This window comes from Podarcis liolepis (assembly GCF_965112155.1).
Source record: "Podarcis liolepis genome assembly, chromosome: 4".
Classification (NCBI taxonomy): domain Eukaryota; kingdom Metazoa; phylum Chordata; class Lepidosauria; order Squamata; family Lacertidae; genus Podarcis; species Podarcis liolepis.
In genome coordinates, this window is record NC_139558.1 from 54,239,446 (window position 1) to 54,262,106 (window position 22,661).

The 22,661-nt window shown below is 41.3% G+C and overlaps 2 protein-coding genes across 5 annotated transcripts in view; one reads left to right on the plus strand and one right to left on the minus strand.

Moving 5' to 3' along the window:
* Positions 1-22,661, minus strand: part of CLIC6 (chloride intracellular channel 6) — a 131,872-nt gene that overhangs the window by 36,560 nt on the left and 72,651 nt on the right. The gene's annotated exons all lie outside the window — the stretch shown is intronic.
* RCAN1 (regulator of calcineurin 1) overlaps positions 1-22,661 on the plus strand; it is a 31,781-nt gene that overhangs the window by 4,337 nt on the left and 4,783 nt on the right. For 2 of the 4 annotated variants that reach the window (XR_014525396.1, XM_083500251.1), the window contains exons 2-3: positions 20,115-20,288; positions 22,021-22,180. Coding sequence is in view for 2 of the 4 variants with exons in the window: in XM_083500251.1 (XP_083356377.1) it covers positions 20,115-20,288; positions 22,021-22,180 (334 nt within the window). In the remaining 2 variants the exon portion in view is untranslated. Of the gene's footprint in view, positions 1-17,608; positions 18,010-20,114; positions 20,289-22,020; positions 22,181-22,661 lie in introns of those variants that run through there. The other 2 variants (XR_014525397.1, XM_083500252.1) reach the window with 2 other exon arrangements.

The window sequence follows — 22,661 nt, forward strand, 5'->3', positions numbered from 1 at the left end:
GCCTCTTTGCCTGAATGGAGCTGAAAGAACCTAGAGTGCTTTCAGACAAAGGGCTCTTAGTGCTTTCAGTTCTGCTTTCTGCTGCATCCAGAATTGCAAGCAAGCATTGACACATGAGAGTTATAGCACTCTTTCAGTTGTGCTTTCCATTATGTTTAAATAGTGGGCATGACTTATTGTGTGAGAAGTATTTATCCCTCCTTTTCCTCCCACTCCTCATGGTTGTGTTCATTATTCATATCCTGATGTTGCTTTCTGTCCTTCTACCCCCTTTCTCAGTAGTAACTAAATAATAACTGCCAGCCATTAATTGTTTTTCTCCCCCCACCTTGCTATTTCCTCCCCCCCCCGCTAACTCATGCAACAGAAAAGGGTTTGTTTGTTTGTTTTTTGAGTCTCAGTAGCACAGACTTAAATTTATTGCAAAGCTGTTGCCACCCAATCCCCACCCTGCCCACAGTCTTCTTGCTGCTTATTAGTAGTAGTAGTAGTAGTAGTAATTTTTTGGATTGCTTATTTGCCCTGCACCATAAGGTTCTGGCAGATGACTGATAGGTGGGTGGCCCTATGAATCTCACTGAACTCTTAATCAAAGACTTGACTGAAGATTTAAAAACAAAGGTTGCAAAAGAGTAGGTATACCGAGAGAATGGCTGTTATTTGGTTCCTGCTTAACTATGGGAGTCAAGGTTTTAAGTAAAGTTTAAAGTGCTACTTCTAAAGGACACTGAGAATCTCTGGGATCTCAAAGGCCAAGCAATAGGTGATACGGTGTTCCTTCGATTAGGTTAGGAACTGGCAGAAGGTTCAGTGTTAACAATGTCAGGTGGAGTTTCCAGGCTAGTGTGTAGAGTAGGGGTGGCTAACTTGTGGCCCTCCAGATGTTGCTGGACTACAACTCACACCACCTGTGAATATTAGCTCTGTTGGCTGGGGCTGATGAGAGTTGGGAGTCCCAACAACATTTGATTGGTCATTAGTTAGCCACCCCAGGTGCAGGGAGTGTGGGCACCCTCTTGTCCATGTCAGCCCGTCTTCACTCGCAGGGGCAACCTTCTGGGGGCCTCATGCCAGTAGTGTGTGGGACTATTGTTTTTGTCCAAGAGGCTAAATTCCAGCCATACAAAAGTCACAGGTTCTCTCTCTCTCTCTCTCTCTCTCTCTCTCTCTCTCTCTCTCTCGCTCTCTCTCTCACACACACACACACACACACACACACACAATCCAGACAAACAACAGGCATTCTAAGTTTTCAAAGACAGACTGCAGCCAGCAGACAAAAGCACCCAAGAAAGTAATGGAGCAGGGCCAGTGAATAGTGTAGTTCTAGAGCAGCGGTTCTCAACCTGTGGGTCCCCAGATATTGTTGGACTACAACTCCCATCATCCCTGAGCTCTGGCCTTGCTAGCTAGGGGTGATGGGAGTTGCAGTTCAACAGCATCTGGGGACTCATAGGTTGAGAAAGGCTGTTCTAGAGAGTCCCCGAGGGCTACACAAAGAGGCTTCTGGGGCAGCATTCATCCCTTCAGTACATTGTTTCAGCTGGAAACTTTCCAAGTGCATTTCATTCTGGTTCACTAGATCCTTGCTAGCTCATCTCCCGAAGGCAAAATGTAGCTAAGATGTTTGTGAGGAGACACAAAATGTCTGTGAAATTGTGCTCTCCAGCACTATCATATTTCATACTGCTGGTCACACTTGTTTTTAAAATAGAGTAATTTGCAAGCATGGGAAAGTTCTGAAGAGGTCTGCTAAATGATTTCTTAAAGAGTTTTAGGACATTAATCAAGCATTTGACCAGTCCAGAAATATGGAAGATAAATACAAGTTTATTCCACTCACAATGCTATTTCCCCCTTTTCATTACCCTTGGTTTCCTTTTGAAGTTGAATTTTTAGTATTAAAAGGAAAAAAAAACACTTTAAAAGGTTTTCCATTTCCATTATCATCTACTCCTTCCTTCTCCCTTTTCACTTCCACTATCTTTTTCTTAAAGAATATACCAGAGTTGTATATAGGGCAAGGTCTGGTCATGTAGTGGATTTCTGTGATGCCTCATGGTCCATTTAGTGGCATATTTAGTAGCTGTTATTTTGCTAAAATGTCATACCTGTATAGACAAGTATCCAGTCTGTTTGCTAGTATAGAGAGGAGGCAATAAAGGCATGCATTCCTCTGATTTGTAACATTGAAAGGAAACATGTGGATGGATGGCAGTGGGGTTCTATCAATAATAGAGGCCTCTTGACTTTTGTCCCCAAAGTTCTGATATGATGAAACTACTTCTCACACCCTTAAAAAACTACCCTGGTTGAGCTTTGCACATGTGCTTTTGTCACATGTCATTGGAATGTTCTCACCAGCAGAGGGCACTGCACAAGCAGTCACACAGGGCCTGCTGCAGAGGGAGATGTCTTGGCTGAGAGGTAGCAAGCACAGCTTATTTGTCCTTGGCCAATCCAAGGAACCTCTGGGTGCCTATGTGGAGGCTGTCACTCTATTCCAGGAGCTCTTAGGATGTTGAGCTTATTCCTTTTGAACCTCCACTGCAGGTGGGGGAGAGTACAGTCACACTCAGGTCCTGCTTGCGGGTTTCCCATAAGCATCTGGTTGACCACTGTAAGAAGAGAATGATGGACTAGATCTAGCAGGACTCTTATGTTATATATGTGGAGGAGATTTTTTGATCAGATTCAAGTTCTCCTATATAATCCTTAGGAAAAAAATCTTCAGATTGTCCCCCTCTTTCTCTTCGTGAAAACATGAGTTTGACAATTGTAAAGATTCCATAACTTGGATTCAGAAAAGTGCAAGCATAATGGCAGGTGTTCCTCCTCTCTACCTTTGCAGCTCCCTGTGTCCTATGAAAAGCTGCTCTTGAACGTCAGAGAACCCTTTGGAATGATGGAGTATGGGAAGTGGCTAAAACCAGGTGAAGGTACCTTGCACATCTATTTGCACATGTTCTCTCTACCTGGTTTTGGCTTATTCATACCCCCCCCTTCCTGAACCCTATCCTGTGCCATTACAGAGGGTCTTCTGACTCTGGAGCAGATTTTTAAGGAGTACCAGGCTACAGTGAGGAGGAAACTCCCTTATTTATTATTTTTCCATTTAAGAGTCTCTGGATTAAACACAATCTATTGTAGGGATGACAGCAAAGACATTGATTACAAATACTCTTTTGTTAAATCCATGTGTTTAGGCAGCCTTTGTTTTTCTTATTTTAAAACACTGTTTTGAAAATATTTCAGTAATCATTTTGAAAGCGAAGTTATTTCGTGAGAGTGCCAGTTTCTCCCAAACGTCATATGTTTCCATTTTAGGGAAGGTAGCATGGAAAGATTTCTCCTTAACTTTTCTATCCCATCCTTCATATTTCTATTCATGTTTTAAGGTTTATTATATTTTCAGAGTGACCAAATAAACAGCCTGTTCTACACTTTCACATTTAAATCTTACTTTACTAATGTGGTCTGGCAAATTCTGGAGCTTACTACGGTTTCCAAACCACATTAGTATGGAGTGATGTGTTTTCAGCACCTCACAAGATGGATTTTCCCTCTAGATTTGTATATGCTCAACCAACTTCCCCAGTTGCAAGAAATGTAGGAGTGATTTGGGAAAGTTAAAAATTTGTATTTTTCTGCATTACTAGTTAATATTATTAATTCTGGGACCTGCAGCACCTGAGTTAAATAAGCTTCCCCCAACCCCCCTGTGACATATAGTTAAATTTATATTCTGGTGGTAGCAGTAAGATCTGTTTGAAAATTGTGACTGCAGAGTCCAGAGAGAGCTTTCCATAATTTTGATTCTTCTTAAAGATCATATTTAGTATACCTTTGCTTTTTTCAGACCATAATAGTGTTCCCTTGCCTAGAAGTTAGTAGTTGTTAAGATAAACTTTTAAAAGTTTTGTCTACAGTACAGCAGTACCTTGGGTTACATACGCTCCAGAAATAGTACCTCGTGTTAAGAACTTTGCTTCAGGATGAGAACAGAAATTGTGTTCCGGCGCTGCTGCGGCAGCAGGAGGTCCCATTAGCTAAAGTGGTGCTTCAGGTTGAGAACAGTTTCAGGTTAAGAACGAACCTCCGGAACAAATTAAGTACTTAACCCGAGGTACCACTGTATCTGCAAGTTTCTACTAAGTAGCTCTCTCAATTAAAGACATACTTGCAGATACGATTTCTGTCACGTCTCTTTCAGATTAAAATTAAATTTAACATTAGAAGCTTGGGAGTGCTAAGGAGAAGTAACAAGAGGAAGCCAACACAGATGATGATTATTAGTCAGATGCTTGGTAAACAGGAGGGCCTTCCTTCCCCTTCCCCTAATCTGTCTGCCAGGAGATAGAGAGATTTAACTCCCCACCTCTTTTCAAGTTACTTCCACACGTCTTAGCCCTCTTGCATGCAGTTGGATGGATATAATGTAAGGGGAAAGGGGATAATAGGAAAGTTGAGGAAATTGACCCATGAATCATTAACATATCTTGGATTTTTTTTTCTTTGCTTGAGAAAACCAGTTATTTATAGCTTTGCAATTTGCATGATTCTAAGTTTCCATTTGATGCTTTAAGAAGATTATTCCACTTAATCCTTTGTTACTGTGTACTTAACCAGCTAGTTTGTAGCAGCCCAGCCTTAAGGTATCATATGACAACTTATGTTAAAGGTCAGTTGTGTATTGGCAGGCTCTGTTCTCTGGGGAGAAACTCCTTTAATAGCATATTTGATTCTTCTTAAAGATCATATTTAGTATACCTTTGCTTTTTCAGGCCATAATAGTGTTCCCCTGCCTAGAAGTTAGCAGTTGTTAAGATAAACTTTTAAAAGTTTTGTCTACAGTACAGTGGTACCTCGGGTTACATACGCTCCAGAAATAGTACCTCGTGTTAAGAACTTTGCTTCAGGATGTATTGCAAGTATATATTGAAAGAGTGATGCAATAATCAGTTTTTCTAGCCTGTATAGTCAAATAGAGCAGAAAATTCTCAGACCACCAAAAGGGGTCATAATGGTCTGGCATATAACCAGTGAACAGAAAATTTATTGTATGCCCATCAGCCTGTATGCACATCAGCATAGCTTTCACTCTGCATTCCATTTACTAATGAAATAGTTCCAATTATTTTCTAGTTTACATTGCCTGCTTATAGTTTAGGAAGGGAAAATGTCAGAAGATATATATACAGTGGTACCTCGGGTTACATATGCTTCAGGTTACAGACTCCGCTAACCCAGAAATAGTACTTCGGGTTAAGAACTTTGCTTCAGGATGAGAACAGAAATCGTGCTCTGGCAGCGCAGTGGCAGCGGGAGGCCCATTAGCTAAAGTAGTGCTTCAGGTTAAGAACAGTTTCAGGTTAAGAACGGACCTCCAGAACGAATTAAGTACTTAACCCAAGGTACCACTGTATATATAGAGAGAGAGAGAGTTCAATGGGTTTTTTAAACTGCCTTATTTTTACAATGAAAGGTGGTCTCTAAATTATTTTAAGTAAATTTACATGCCAAGATTCCAAATTATTCTTGAAGCAGCTCCCTTAAACAGAAAACAAATCAAGATATAATTGAACAGACGTAAGTTAGTCAGGCCTGTGTATGACATAGATTAATTAAACCCAGTTATAGCAGTAGCAATAAAGATGTCGTATCAAAGCATCTTATTCTGAAGTGCATTGATTCTTGTTTTCTGTTTTAAACAGAAGAATCATTATTGTTGAACCGTATCTCATTTAATTTAATACAACCAAGGAGTCAGAAGCAGTGGTCCCTCTCATTTAATCAACTGCTGCATAGTAGATAACTCATGGTGTTAGGCAGGAGAGGGGCAATGCTCCACAGGTGTAGTATCCCATAAGTGCAACTGCACAATGGCAGTCATAAGAATAGCCATTACAACTCAGTGCAGCACTGCTTTACATAGCTTGGGAAGCCTTCTGAATAGAATAAAATATAAATAGTAATATCTTTTGAATATTATCCTCTGGTTTAGAATTAGTTTATTCCATTATAGTTTTATTGTGTTCTAGTTAAATTGATTCAATGCTTGTCATGAATCTTGGGATCATTAAAGAACAATTAAAAAAACACTACACCTCTGACTTGACGACCTTTGCCTTTGAAAAGTGGATGGTGGAAAGAATTTTTTAGAGTTTCATACATGACTTGTAGAGCTCTTTGGGACACTTTTCAGCTGTGATGCTTACAGAAGGTCCAGTGCTATGCTTTTTCCATGGAAATTTTCCATTCTGAAAAACATTGCTCGTAAACATTTAATTCATATTGCTAAAGCGTAGTCTCGTGTTGGGTGAATGAACCCTGGGATCTTGAGAACTCTCTCCTCTCCTTTTTCGGGCACAGCCTTAAATAGGAGATCAAAAGTTATTGCTGTGCATTTATTATGTTAACAACTTTACTGCATTAACATTTAAGAAAATGAAAGCAATGAAAGTGAACCGAGGGAGGAAGAGCTCCATTGGCCACGTCACCTCTCAGGGCTGGGGCCGATGGAGCTTGTTCCTCCGCGTGACAGCCACTGTCGGTGGAAGGAGTCCCTCCGTAACCAGCGCACCAAGGGAAAAACAAGCTGCATTGGCTTGTTCCACCCTTGGTTTGAGGGCCAGAGTGTGATGGCGCCTTCACCCAGAGGTACATCACCCAAACCTAATCAGATGACACTGGTATAATTCTGCAAGGTTGCTCTTTTTTACGCATTTTAAGTTGGAGGTTCTGAAATGCAGAAAAGTCAGGGCTGGCGCACCCATGAGGCGGGGTGAAGCAGCTGCTGCTAGTTGTATTGGTGCCAGTTTCCCTCACCAAAAATTTCACCAGAACCTGCTGTTATCACCTTTGCTTTATGCCACCGTACAACCTAGGCAAGGGATGCTTTGGTGGGGGCATTATAGGGGCACTTCCTGTTTTGCCTCAAGCAGCGAAATGGGATGCACCACTCCAGAGAATAATCATTAGGTGGTCCACAAAGACCCTAAGCAATTTTCAAGTGGTCAATGGGATAAAAAGTTTGGGAACCATTGTCTGAAATGAAACTCCCTTCCTTGAAGTCTCCAGAGGCAGTGATTGAATCTGTGAATAAATTTAATGTTGTGAGGTACACTGATCTACACCTGGGGATAGCTTTGTTTCTTTATATGCTCATAACTACTATGCTTTAAAAAAATATGGTTTAAGTTCTATAGGATGAATGAGAAGAAAATTCAGTAATCAGTCTTGGATCTCATTCTCCCTTGTGCTTGGTAGGCATAGCCATTCTGAAAGAAGGCGATTATGCCTAGGGTCCATAAAAAGTCAGTAAATTGGACGTATACTGTGATGGCAGCAATAACTTAGTGAATTGGAGGATTTGACCTGTGTTCCCATCTCAAGCTGCATTTATAGCAGATATAAACATGACTACACGTTCTCAAAGGTTTCCTGTGTTTTCCATCCAAAAGGGAGCAGTCTGTGTGAAATGTTTTTCCAGCTTGTCTGGAAACTGGAATATAGCTGTGAATCACTTACAGAAAATGCTATGCATTTTTATTTTTTTTATTTTTTGTTATCTGGAAACATTGTGACTTTCCATAGTTTTATAATGTAGTACATGTGGTTTAATAAGAAAGGACTGCAGGAAGTTACTGGCCAGTTCTTCAAATTAGTTCATAATCTCCCACCCAAGCACTCTTGGTTGCAACTTCCCATGCTTACCGTATTTTTCGCTCTATAACACGCACCCGACCATAACACGCACGTAGTTTTTAGAGGAGGAAAATCTGTAGGCATGCCACCTGTAGGCATTCCCTCCATAACACGCACAGACATTTCCCCTTACTTTTTAGGAGGAAAAAAGTGAGTGTTATGGTGCAAAAAATACGGTAATTCTTTCCTCAAATGGGAAACTTTAACGTAAAGAAAAACACTTGCAGATATTTTTTTAGCCTAGGAAAATAACGTGCAAACTATTTTTAAGAAGGTAAGGGTGAGACTTATGAAGATGTTTTATAAGCATCTAAAGGTAACTTAATAGTCCATTAACTGCTCTCAAACAAGCTCTTTTTAAAAAATAATAATTAAATATGCAGATTTATTTATTTTTTTAAAAAAATGCATCTTCACTGTCCCTCCTGCCCCAGACTTGCCACTAAAGCAGAAGAATACTCACTAAGTTATCACCAGGGAGGGTGTGTGTGTATTTTATGGGTTTAGTGTTAGCTTTGGCAAACTTCAATCTGTGTATATGTTTTGGAGTGCTTAACATTTTAATGTTTCAAGGTCACATTTGAAAAATACGTTTTTCGAATACATCGAAAAACACATGGCTTCCCCCAAAGAATCCGCCGAACTGTAGTTAAGAGTCCTAGGAATTATAGTTCTTTGAGGTGTAAACTGCAGATCTCAGGATTCTTTGGGATAATCCATGTTGTCAGGGGTTCAGAGACAGAGGCACAGGTGAGGGAGGAGACGGAGAGCGACGAGGAAGAATCCCAGGACAGTGGGGAAGAGGATGACAATGACTTGAGATCTTCCATGAGTCTCTCAAGTGAATCGGAGGATTCTCAGGAGGGGGCGCCCCTAGTCAGGACAAGGGGGGTCACAGGGGGGACCTGCCAGGAGCAGGGAAGCAGCAGGGAAACCCCGAGCGGGAGTGGGAGATCGGGGCCGGCTTCCCAGCAGGAACGAAGGGAAGAGAGGGGGGTTCCCAGTGTGACACACGGAGCGGAGCAGGAAAGAGACAGGGGAAGGAGATCTGGGGAGAACGTCCTGCCGGAAGAGGGGGAGAGTAGTACAGGGAGTAGTGTCAGTGTCAAAAGGAAGGTCAGGGGTAGCGAGCGCGCGCCAAGTTCAAATGTGGAGGCGCGCGGAAATGGAGAAAGCCCGGAGGAGGAGCCCAGCCCCAAAGCACGAAGGAGGGGGGAACAGGCATCTCAGGAATCCGCTTCGGGAGAGAGCAGGAGGGAAGGAACCCAGGGGGGCAGAAAGACCCTGCGGAAAAGGAAAGACAGGAAGCGGTGGTCTAGCACAAGCCTCATAAGTTGGTGTAGGGGCGGGGACGAATCAGAGGGGACTTCAAATGTCTGACGTTAGACACTCGGGGCTGCACGCCTCGGTTGTGGAACCAATAATGAACTGCAATAAACATCCTTGTATATAAGAAGAGCTTGGCGTTGGTCTTTTGTGAGCTGAGACCAGAGGCAGCCCGTGACACATGTGCTTTTATGATATTATGTGGGTGACTTAAGATGAAAACTGTAGTTGTACTCCTCCTTAAGTAACCTACGGATTTAAGTAGGTAAAAGGTAAAGGACCCCTGGACAGTTAGGTCCAATCAAAGGCGACTATGGGGTTGCGGTGCTCATCTTGCTTTCAGGCCGAGGGAGCTGGCGTTTGTCCACAGACAGCTTTCCGGGTCATGTGGCCTGCATGACTAAACTGCTTCTGGTGCAACAGAACACCGTGATGGAAATCAGAGCGCATGGAAACACCCTATTTATCTACTTGCATCGGCGTGCTTTTGAACTGCTAGGTCGGCAGGAGCTGGGACAGAGCAACGGGAGCTCACCCCATTGTCGGGATTCGAACTGCCAACTTTCTCATCAGCAAGCCCAAGAGGCTCAGTGGTTTAGACTACAGCGCCACCCATGTCCCTTTAGATTTAAGTACCAATGTTTCATTTGTTCATTGGTTACATTTGAAAAAGCACATCTAAGGGTTATGTAGAACAGGTATCGTCAACCTTTTCAGACCCAGGTTTTTTTACCCAAACATGCTTATGGAGGACCAATTTCTTAATCTTTAAAGTTTTACCTCATATTTGCATGATATTTGTGCTTCTGTTGCGACCCACCTTGGATCAGGCTGCGAACCGCTAGTTGATCCCAACCCACACGTTGAAGACCAGTGGTGTAGGAGATACTATATCTCTACGTTCATGGAGATTTTCCAAAGAAAGCATACTGAGTAAATGTTGTACAAGGTCCCTTGTATCCTGACTCTATTCTGGAAATGAAAGACTTCCTAACTCCTTGTACTGCATTCATATTAACACCTTTCACTGGTATCTAGTGTCTATTCAATAGTAATTCCATGGCTCCTGATGGTCCTGAGCCCCAGTAAAGGAATTTCACCTGGTCTGTTGGTTGTGATAAAATGCACACCACATTGAAGTGAATGAGCTGTCTCATTCATATATATATATATATATATATATATATATATATATATACACACACACACACACACACACACACCCGGAAGTAACCGGCAGGTTTGCTGCCGATCGTGCATGCGCAGGAGTGGCGATTGCCGTTCACGCATGCGCAGAACTGGGCAATCGCCGCCTGCGCACAATGGCACCTCTCCCAGCAACCCATTTCGCCATAAGGACAGGCCTCCAGAACAGATTGTGGTCATCCACTGTGTACACACACACACACACACACACACTTTCCCGTTTTCATACCTCTTTTCCAAGGAATTGATACATAAAAATAAAATGCAGTTTATCTGGGAAGGTGAAGCGGAGCTTGTTTAGTAGATAAAAGTGAGATGTGACAGCCTGGCTTACAGATGAAAGGAAGGGATAAAGCTGTGTGTGTTGAATACTTCTGCTCTGTTAGGTACTTTAAGAATCTAAGAAGAGCCCTGCATGATCAGGTCAAAAGTCAACCAGATGCTTTCATTGTTTTGGAAACATTAAGTTTTGCATTCTTTTTAAAATTGAAAGTCTGTAATTACTCATTTGCACATGAATAATATGCTTTGTGGGACGCGGGTGGCGCTGTGGGTTAAACCACAGAGCCTAGGACTTGCCGATCAGAAGGTCGGCGGTTCAAATCTCCGCGACGGGGTGAGCTCCCGTTGCTCGGTCCCTGCTCCTGCCAACCTAGCAGTTCAAAAGCACGTCAAAGTGCAAGTAGATAAATAGGTACTGCTCCGGCGGGAAGGTAAACGGCGTTTCCGTCTGTTGCTCTGATTCGCCAGAAGCGGCTTAGTCATGCCGGCCACATGACCCGGAAGCTGTACGCCGGCTCCCTTGGCCAATAAAGCGAGATGAGCGCCACAACCCCAGAGTCGGCCACGACTGGACCTAATGGTCAGGGGTCCCTTTACCCTTTACCTTTAATATGCTTTGTGGTGAAAAGAGAAGATCTGGAAACTTAACAGTAATTTGACTGTCATTACGTGACTTCATTAGATTAGTATGTACTTAAGATATACTAATAATTGTCTTTCAAAGACCTGCATAAATCTACTGATAAGGTGTGAGACATCCTTTTCTGACAAAGCCATGTATGATAGCAATTGTTAGAAGTCCTAGAACATCTGGCAGGAAAGGCCTCCAGTGGGTTTGTTTGCTTTTGTTCAAAAGGACTTACTTACTTGGTCCTTTCGGCATGACTTTCCTCTCTGGGAATTTGTGGTTCCACAGGGCTATGTGTTGATCACAAATGCTGTTTAATGTCTATATAAAGCTTTTGGTTCTCAGTGGACTATATGTTTAACAAAGAAGCAACTATCTCTGTCCTGAACCAGTGTTTGGATGAGGTCAAGTGGCTGAGGGGAAGTATGTTTAAATTTAATCCAGACAAGATGGAGTGGTGCTGATAGGCAGTGCTTGTGATTTGAAGCAGGGTGGATTGCTGTAAATTAAGACTGTTTTAAGTTGTTTTGTTTCTATCTACCCTGAATTTGAGCAGATTAGGTGGCCTGTGATCAATGCAATTTCTGTAACCTTATTTTGGGTCAAAATAAAAAAAATTCTTCCAGTAGCACCTTAAAGACCAACTAAGTTAGTTCTTGGTATGAGCTTTCGTGTGCATGCACACTTCTTCAGATACACTGAAACAGAAGTTGCCAGATCCTTCTATATAGTGAGAAGGTGGGGAGGGGTATTACTCAGAAGGGTGGTGGGAATGGGAGATTGGCAGATAGCTGAGATGAGCCTGTTGATGACTCTTAACGACTGTAATAGGTCTTACAGGAAAAGGCAAGGGGTGTGAAGGTGAGAAATGGCTAAGTCAAGTATAATGAGATAAGAATCCAATGTCTTTGTTCAAACCAGGTCTCTCCATGGACTAAGCCATTTCTCACCTTCACACCCCTTGCCTTTTCCTGTAAGACCTATTGCAGTCGTTAAGAGTCGTCAACAGGCTCATCTCAGCTATCTGCCAATCACCCATTCCCACCACCCTTCTGAGTAATACCCCTCCCCACCTTCTCACTATATAGAAGGATCTGGCAACTTCTGTTTCAGTGTATCTGAAGAAGTGTGCATGCACACGAAAGCTCATACCAAGAACTAACTTAGTTGGTCTTTAAGGTGCTACTGGAAGAATTTTTTTTATTTTGACTATGGCAGACCAACACGGCTACCTATCTGTAACTTATTTTGGGTAATAGCAGTCCTAGATCTGGATCTACTTTTTAAAGAAGCAGACCAGATTTGATGTTACGGGTCCCGATTTCCATTGTTGACTCATTTCGGAGGCTTTTACTTTATTGGATATGTCAAAGCGTCAGATGCTGATCTGTGCTACTGTAGTTTCTTAGTCTGATTACTTCATATCTGACAACCTTTGAAGATGACAGAAGCTTCAGGCAGTGCAGAACACCAGTGCCTAACTTAAAACAGGTGTTGGAAGGCACAGCTGTATGAGACCTGCTCTGTTTTAACTACCATGGTAATAGACCGTATTGTCTGTGCAATCTATATGGAAAGTTCAAACAGTAAAAGGCTGGATGAAAGCTTTTACAATGACTGCTTCAGAACAGTGGAGCCCCTCCTATGAGTAGAAATTAGTTGTTTTAATCCAGGGTTAGGCAACCTAAGGTTAAACCCATGGGTTTAACCAGCCCACGAACTGCCCCCAAACCGAGCTGCCCGCTTGGAGAGTCCCTGCACGCGGCGCTAAACCAGCGCAGCGTGGGGACTCACTTCCGCGGTGCCGGAAATCACGTCTGTGCATGCTCAGATGCCAGAAATCACGTCTATGCAGATGCTGGAAATCATTCGTGTCTGGGGAAATAGAAGACGCTGGAAATCGTGGCTGTGTGCATGCGATCTGGCCCACGGAGGGATCTCCGCTGGAGTGAACTGGCCCAGGCGAGGTAAACCTTGCCAACCCCTGTTTTAATCTCTCTCTTCCCCCTCCTCCCAGTCATTGAGCCAGAATCTCCTATTGCCCATGGTGATTAGTTACTGTTTTTAGCCCAGATTTCCAAGGGTTGGCTTGTATTTCAAGGCAAACCACTGTTAATCATGTTCCCCACAATTTCCCCTAGAATTGATATTTCAACAATACATAGTAAAACGTCAGACTGGTTTCGCCCTGGTTGTATCAGTGGGGAGAATACCTCATGCTCTTCTTTTTTAATACACCAATCAATTAATCTAGAAGTTTTATAATATGTCTTTTGAATATCTTGGAGAAAGCTTACTTTTACTTTGTCACTCTTGCAAGCGATTTTCAGTTCAAAATTTTACAGGCCTATTCTCTGGATGGCTTTAAAAAAATGTTTTGTTTTGTTAAACTACTGGCTGTGAAAGAGTTAAATGTTTGGTTTTTTTAAATGGTATTCAAAGATCAGCCCTTACATCTGGAGGTCTGCCTCACCTCCATGAGTTCACCAACCTACAGCCTACACACTTTCATTTTTTTGTGTCCAGCCTACCACCATAGAACTGCTCTTGATTTCCTTTTTCCCTTTAGCCACCAACAAATGGCCTATGCCTCCCCCCCTTCAAGTCCTCCTCTTAGGTCCTTTCTTCACCATTGTGCCAAATGGTGGGGATCCTTGGAGTGCCATTGCCAAAAGAAGGGAGCAAAGGGGATGTAGTACAATGGGGTGGTGCAAATTGACCTGTGCATCACCTCCTCTCATTGGGTGTTTATATCCGGGCCATGAGGTGTATCTGGCTGTGCTTCCTGGCAGAGATGAAGAAAGGAGAAGGATAAACAGAAGCTCCTGTTCTCAGTGCACATGCAGTGTGTGTGCCCTTATATCTCCTATTCCCTTTATTAGTGTACACAGAGGTAGGGTGATTCAGTTTTAAGAATGCTAGGGTTCATCGTAACTTAATCAGAGAATGTTTCCCAATACAGGACTGTGTTCCAGAATATGTGAACAAAGTGTCACTAAGCATATGAATCATTTTTTCTTTCTGCCACTGAGTCCTCCCAACACTCCTGTTCAGAGGATAGAATAATGTAGCCTTCACACAGGGCTGAGCCCAGAACCTTTCCTTTAGAAGTTAAACACACACACACACACACACACACACACACACACACACACAATTTTTGCTAGCATACCATGCAATCAGAAATGCATTTATCTTCATAGAAATCCTCCCTCTCCCATTTTCAGCAGACATTTACCATAGTGCCTTTCTCCCCCTAGGCTCCTGCCACTTCTTCCCCAGCAAGTTATCCATTCTCTGCTCTGATCCAGTCATGCCACTTCTTTCCTTTCCAGCTACAGCTGCAGAGTTGTCCCCCACCCATTGAGAAGGCAGGAGCTGTTAGGTATGCACTTGGATCACCACCCCTGTTGTGTCTGCCCAGTGACTGAAGGAAGAAGGCTAGCAGTGGTGGTTCTTTATCTTTGAGTCAAGGAAGGACGATAACTCTGAAGTAGCCTCCTTTTAGAAATGATGCTGCCACACATCTTACTCTGGCTTGACCCAGTTAAGTAGCCAAGAGCATTCATCTCCAAAACACACACAATTTGGCATGTTTTGCAGAATGCAAAACCCTGGAGAGGATTTCAGATCTGAAAGAAATGCCTTTGCTTCGCTTAGGAAAATTGCATGCCCTCTAACCACTAGGTTGTAGTACTGACCTCTACTTCCAATGAATATTTACTTAGCATACCTCATAAAATTAATCTTCTTTAAGGGTTGCCACATTACTTCTATATTTTCAAAAAGGAAATGGTTCTGGGGAATTCACAATCTTACTCAATATTTGGGTGCTTTAGTTGGGATCTCCGTCCCTAGCTTGAACTGTCCTGTGTCCTCTTCAAATACAGTACTGCTTTTTCTCTCTGCAGTGGAGCAGGAAACTGTAGAAAAGAAGCCATTGAAATAATTTCCCACTAGTTGCAATACCAGCTTCTGGTTTCTTAATGTCTTCAGTGACACATTGTTTCACCAAGAAACAAATGTTACTCCTTGCATACTGTTTCATCATTTTTTCATATAAACTACTTGCTGCTACAAATTCTATTGCTACTAAATTAACTTTTCATAGGTATTCTTCCCGAAAAAGCGAAACAAACATGAACAAAGTATAAACTTTTTTTTTAATATCCTTACCAAATAAACTTAGTAAGTTGCAGAATAATTTTATTAATTAAAATTTGTTGCTTTTCTCTTCCACCTAGAAAGCATGTAGCAGTGATGACCTATTAGAAAGAAATTCACAAGGGTATTAAATTATATTATTACTGGAGCCAAATGATGTTCACAATTCAGTGAGTGAGATTTCAAGGTACCCAAAACTTTTGCTCAGGGTGAATATTGAAGGAAACAATAAAGGGAAAGATTTTTTGAGAACGTGATGTAGTCTTTAAGTCATGTCCACTGTTTGTTTCAGTCTTTAAATGGTAATAGGAAGCCCATACAGACTCTGTACAGTTACCTCTTATTGGTAGCAGTGAGAAATTCCCATTTTAATATGACTTCTTGTTCTCATGTTCAGTACACTTGATCAAGTGCATTTTGATTGCGATCATCATTTAATAAAAGTAAAAGCTGAAGTTACTTGAGGAAGAACAGGAATCAAAAATGTTTTGTGAAAAGCATGGATTAGCATGTGATGTGAGTATATAGATGTCAAGTGACATCTTTGAGGCTGAATGACAGAAGTGAAGGGGGATAAAAGTAAATTATGAAAATCTGATTTTACTACTTTTAGGATAAAGGCTTGATTTATCCTTCCTGTACCATACCTTCATGTTAGTCCCTTACCATTTTGCAATACTTCAAGCTTGCATAAGTTGGAAAGTTTATCCTGGGGAGGAGGGTGGGGAAGGAATTTCAAAGGGCACTCTTTTTTTTTATCTATTCAGGTTTCTGCTTTGTACTCATGAACTGGGATGTGTAGGCTTGCCTATCTAAAGTGGATCTATTTGCCTCCAGAGTCAACAAGAAACCTGTTTTTCAATAGGCACGTGGATCTATTGCCATTTGGAATGGATGTTTTAAGAATTGCCCAGGAGCCTCATGTCTGTATTCCCACCTCTACTGCTCCTGGGCACACGTGATCAAGATCGGAAAGGTTTGGGTAATCTTATTCCTCCCATAGTGCCCTAGCAGGTTATGGTTTCCCAAGCTGATAGACATGAGAATTGTTTCCCCTTTAAGGCCACAGTTCACTGTAGATTCTCTGCTATAAGACCCAGTTCATATATTTGACTTAGTGTAAGAATATTGGATACAGTGGTTAACTTGGTAGTCAAACAAATTGGCTCCCAAATGTTGCAAACCCGGAAGTGACTGTTCCGGTTTGCGGAAGTTTTCTGGAAGCCGAACGTCCGACGCGGCTTCTGTGGCTTCCGATTGAGTGCCGGAAGCTCCTGCAGCCAATCAGAAGCCGTGCCTTCGTTTTTGAACCATTCCGGGAGTTGAATGGCCTCCCAGAATGGATTAAATTCGAGAAACAAGGTACCACTGTACTTGGCTCAGAGGCAGTTTTAGGGTAGTGTGACCAGTGCAGTCACTCTGGGCTGTAAGACGCGTCAAAACAATGCTGTAGAATGGAGTGCAATAAGTTGTTGGGGGGCGGGGGTAGCATTGCACAGGATGCCACTGAAATTGTTAGTGGCCCAGTATCCTATTTTCAATTCAGTAGGATACAGATAACTCACATTTTACACACAGTTATCTTGTGCACATTCAGCTTTACATACATACATACATACATACATACAGAGAAAGAAAGAAAGAGGGAACATCCACACTGGCAATCCCACCCACCACTGACCCCAATGTGTTTTTGACTATACATAAATTTGGGCTTTATGTTCTATTCCTGGAACATAACCCCTGTGTAAGCTGGGAGTCACCTGCATATGAAAAATAAATTAGTAAACAGTGCTTTAAAAATCACACTTTTCCTTTGAGGGTTGTTTTTGGAAAGGAGAAGTGGAAGAACGTAAGAGACTTAAAAGGGAAATGGATTCTTCCAGCGTTTGAAACATTTTGTGTGACACAGGAACACTTCAAAAGAGGCTTTCTTCAGCCTTCATTAAAGAATTCAGTTAACTCTGGAAAGTACAAGCCTGAAGTCCTACACACACTTGGGAGTAAGTCCCATTTAGTCCAGAGGGACCTGGTTCTGGGTAAACATCGGGAGGATTGAGTTTCACCGTGACTAAGATTTAGTATGCTTTCCAAAACTTTGCAATGTTTTCTGCCAGCTAATTGCTGTTTATTGCACTAAATCTTGGTCCTCAAACAGTAACTTTTTCCATCTTAAAGTGGGTTGTCCCATTCAAGTGAAGAGCATGTTGTCTGAGTGCTAAATGGAATTACTACCAATGGAAACTATGCTGCAAGAGGAGTTGATAAAGCAGCTGCCTATGCAAACCTCAGCTGTTTTTTCCATTCTCCAGAGCAAAGTTAATTAGCATAGGGAAACTGACTAATGTGCTTACGTCACCTCTTTCCAGTTGAAGCTTATATTTTGTCCCTGACTGCCTGAAAGCATGCGGCAGGACTTTGTTCAGGAATTTGCTGTCGCATACAGGATGCTCTGAAACCTTCTTTTTTCCCCTTTCTTTTTTTTGGTTGAGGGGCTGGACTTGGTCCTTTTTATAAACTCTCACTCTACAGTACAAAGCTGCTTCTTCAAAAAAGGACTTTTTGGTGATCTTGTACTGAGCTCTTAGCATTCTTCAAGAGAGCAGAAGATGCATTTTAGGAACTTTGATTACATTTTTGGCTCCTTAATTGCTTGCGTTCCTGACAACAAGGTTTTCAATCAACCAGAAATTAGGGTAAGGCTCTGTAGATTTTTGTTTCTGGTGAGGAATATAGTTACTGAAAAAATGTAGGTGTGTTCAAATGACTGACTAGGTTAGGTCTTGATATGGCAATGTCAAAATAATCCCAAACTGCAGAAGCTGGTGTCCATTTGTGTTTCTGTATGCTTTATAAATTCTTACAATAATGCCTTAAGATTATGCTAGGGTTGTAGCTCAGTGGCAGAGTACATGCTTGGCATTCTAAAGCTCCCAGGCTCAATCGCCAGCATCTCAAGGTAAAGACAGGAGAGACCTCTTTCTGAACCAGTGGAGAGCTGTTGCCAGCCAGTGTTGAAAATACTGGGCTAGATGGACTAATGAGCTGATTTAAGGAGCTTCCTATTTCTTGTGGGGTAATTTGTATGATCCTTTAAGTACTTTTGTGTTAACTGTCTACAAATTCTCAATACTTCTGTTAGTATGAACTTTTAAATATTCTTCTAGTTTAAATAATTTAGCTTTACTGTTTACAATTTCATCCAGCTTTTCAGTTGTGAAAGTAAGGTGGGGGGGAAGTAGCAGGGGGTGGGAACTGGGTTTGAAACTTTGAACAGGGCTCACTGTAACTTGTTCAAAAGTGCAGTGCCTGGCTTTTTTTTTTTTTTTTTGCAAGACTATACCAAAACTTCAAAACGCTAATAACAAAAGCCTAGTTGTAAGTAGAATGAAAACACATTCTCTGTACTCTTTAAGAGAAGTAGCTCAGTTTTGGGCTGACAACTTTCTGTACAAAGTTGTATAGTATTTCCATGTGTTACATACTTGTTTGAAAGTTTAAAGAAATTATGTTTTGTTATCTCCTTCATGCAAAACCTGTTATAGATTTGTGACTTAACTAAACCCAGCAAGTTCAGTATTCTGTGATTCCCATACAAGTTAGTCAAGTTATAATAGACAAAAGAAACTGTAGTCAGTTCCTGTTAATGGCTTGTGAAACAGGAAATTATAACATACATAAATGCTCAGCTAATGTGATTAAGAACTATTGTCTCCTCCTCAAACTCCACTCCTAGTTTCCTTATTCTCAGTATTAAATGGCAGACACTTCTGTGAATGATGCATAAAGAAATTTGAGTTGGTTAGTTGCCTGAAAGTCTCAGTAACACATGCGCTAAGCATGCATCACTACGGTATGGAGCTGTCAGCTGGTGGCAGATTTGCCACACCTGAAGTTCCACAGATTATTTGTTATTTGGGGTCAGAAGCAATTGTCTTTTTTCAGACTTTCTGGAGGTTTTTGTTGTTTTTTAAAATGCAAACTAGATCACCACCACATCTGTATCTCCACTATTTCTTCATCCAGCCACAGCCTTCCCCCCCACCACACTGGTTCTGTATGTTTCTTAAATTTTGAAGCACTCTGGATTGGAAACGTGTGCTCTATAGCATCTATGCGTTCATGCTTGCTAAATAGGGTCACACATTGTTTTTTAGCAGCTGCATGGTAGTTTCAGCTAGTGTAGATTTTCCTGGCATCATGGTGAAAACGAAGGCTGACACATTCACTTCATGTACATTGTTAAAGATACAGAACCAGTCAGGAAAAAGACTATGTTCAAAGGCATGGTTCCTATTAATACATATTAATTGATACTGATTCTCATCAATCTAGCAAAGGGCTTGTGTTTTGTTGGGTTTATTCCATGTTACAGTGATGACTTGTTGCTTAAAGCCATTAGGGCTTACCTCTTGAATTCTACCTTTTCGTTATCAGGCTGATTGCACATATCCTTGAGAGAAATAGGTGGAATGGAAACATTTTAACCGACATAACTGAATTGCAGTTTGACTATCAAGTTCCCTGCAAATAGAGGTGTGGCACTGGCAGAAGAGATAAAGCTATATAATACCCTATCCCCCAGAGCCCCAAAAGTTGCAAAAAACCCCAAAAGTTCCCTTGTTTATTTGTTTAGGTAAGGTGTGTCCAGGGACACACATTCCCCACAAGGAGGGGAGGGATAATATTTAAAAGTACTTGGTTGTAGCTCTGCAAGCAAGTCTTTGGCCACTGAAATAATTTTTAATGGTTTATGCAATACAAGATAGCTTTTTAACAAAATATTCCATTTGTCTTTCAGGCAAGATTTGAAGCACTCTTTAGAACATATGACAAAGATGTCACGTTTCAGTATTTTAAAAGTTTTAAAAGAGTACGGATAAACTTCAGCGACCCTTTGTCAGCAGCCGACGTTAAAATTCAGTTACACAAGAAAGAATTTCTTGGAAAGGAATTGAAATTGTATTTTGCTCAGGTAAGACAGAGAAACCTGCTTGGTAAACATTTAATTGCATTGTTGCCAGTTTCATTTCACATCCTTCCTCCAGTGAAGTCTTGAGTAAAGCATTCTCGCCCCACAACAGCCCTGTGCAGTAGGGTGGGTTGAATGAAAGTGATCCACCTATTGAGCTTCAGAGCTAAGCAGGGCTGTGGCCCTAGGTTTCAGTTATGCAAACTCAAAAATTACAATACGTTACAGAATATTTTCATAAGCCACCTTTCTTTCATAGAACTACTTTGCAGTGATCTGAGCAGTTGAATTGTGACGCCTGCTATTTTTGATGTGTTCTTAAAGTACCGCTTCCAAGAAAGGATGACATCACACATTCCAGTACCATTTTCATTTTCACTAAGGCTCTAATGATACGGATTTGCTTAGGCAGTTTTCTGGTCACCACTTTACAGCTAAGCTGTTAGGAGATCTGGCATTTGCTCTACTTCTTTAATGGTATTGAAGTGTTCTGTTATAAGACACAGTCCTTAAGGATTGCTTCTTTTGATCATGTCACTAACAGACACTGTGGAACCTCAGGAGAGGAGATATGAGGAATAACTATATTTTATGTATGATTTCCCAAATCATTTGTATTGAAAGAGGACAAGCTTTTATTTTCTATCTTGTGTTATTTGAAAGTGCAACCAGATAAGCTTTCTCAGAGATTTCTAAAGAAAATCATGGAAGCTGAAGTGGGATTAATCTGAATGTCCATTTCAGACACATTTTATTATGTATATTTAAAAAACCTCAACAAAAAAGAGTGAGATCATTGAGCAGCTTAGTTAGTTATGGAATCTGGGCAGCATACAACAAATTTGTAATGACAATTTCTATACAAAATAAAATATAAAAACATTAGAAAGTGCATGAATACAATAAGATATCAGTAAGAGAAAAGTTGTGAATTGTGAAGGACACATACAATCTAGAAATTGTGACTTTTTCTTTTTAAAATACATGTAAGCTGTTAGAAGAGGATTCCCAGATATTTGCAAGTATCTAGAAGGAAGAGACTTAGAAAGAAGAGAATCTGATTTATACATGTGTATACTCACCATAATAGTACATCGGTCTTGTGATAGTCTGTTAAGTTCAAAATGCTTCATTAGAAGCAGCCTTTATTCTGCTCTTGAATAATTCTTCTTCTAGTTAAGACAGCCTTGTAAATGAGCTCACAAAAGTTCCTGGCCTCACATTTGTTTTACTAGCCTACATTCCCACGCTGGCTACAAGGGAAGATTTTTAAAGTTCCCTGCAGCCAGTATGGAAATGCAGCAGGCTGAGGGACAGAGTGATCCATCCTCCCAGGAATCATAAGATTATATCTTAAAGACCAAACTTCAGTATCATTTTATTTTTTATCTTTTGGGTTGTTGTTTAAAATGTTCTATCATTCTCTCTATATGCCAGGTGGGTGCAGAAAGTTCCTGGTTTCATTAACCTAATATTGTCAGCCCAGTGGATTGGATCCACCCTTAGTCATGCTTAGAGCAGACCATTGAAATCAGAGGGACAATTTTTGGAGGGGAAAAACTGCGTCCAATAGAGCGAAATATACAGTATTCTAAGCATAACTGACTCTGGATCCAATCCACTGTTCTGTCTAATACCATTACATACCTCTGCCATGAGCGTGACATGTTTGTATTCCATGAATGTGCTTTTAAAAACTCAAAGTAAAAAATAAAAATCTGTTTCATCTCTCCAGACTTTGCATATTGGAAGTTCACGCTTAGCACCACCAGATCCAGAAAAACAATTTCTGATTTCACCTCCATCTTCTCCCCCTGTTGGTTGGACTCAGTCTGATGATGCTACCCCTGCCATTAACTATGATCTTTTATATGCGATCTCGAAACTAGGACCAGGTAAGAGGGATATATGCCAAAAGTGTAATGGCTCAAGTTAATTTTCCTTTTATTATTGATTTACTGTAATGGGTGTGGCCGCATAAGAATTGAACTTATTCACTATAACACCTGTGATCTGAATTGAGAGTTGTTAGGAGACCTCTATTTTCTTCACAGAATTAGTTTTCAGAAACGTTTCACAATTCCTCTTCCGAAAACTAATTCTGTGAAGACAATAGCCCCCCCACTCACTTGCATAGAATTCCTTCTTGCCTATGGTTACCGGGCAAGTGTTTTAATGCAGGGCTGATCTTGCAGAGAGGCTTAGTAAGAACAATTGCACAGCCTCTAGTATAGTCACATTAAGGTACAATTAATGGACAAGTGTAGCCTGCAACAAAATGTTGCAGTGCAGATTGCCCCCTTGCAGGGTTCCAGCCAGCCATTCCCTCTCCCCACATTTTCCATTTTCCTTAACCATGAAACATGCAGTATTTTA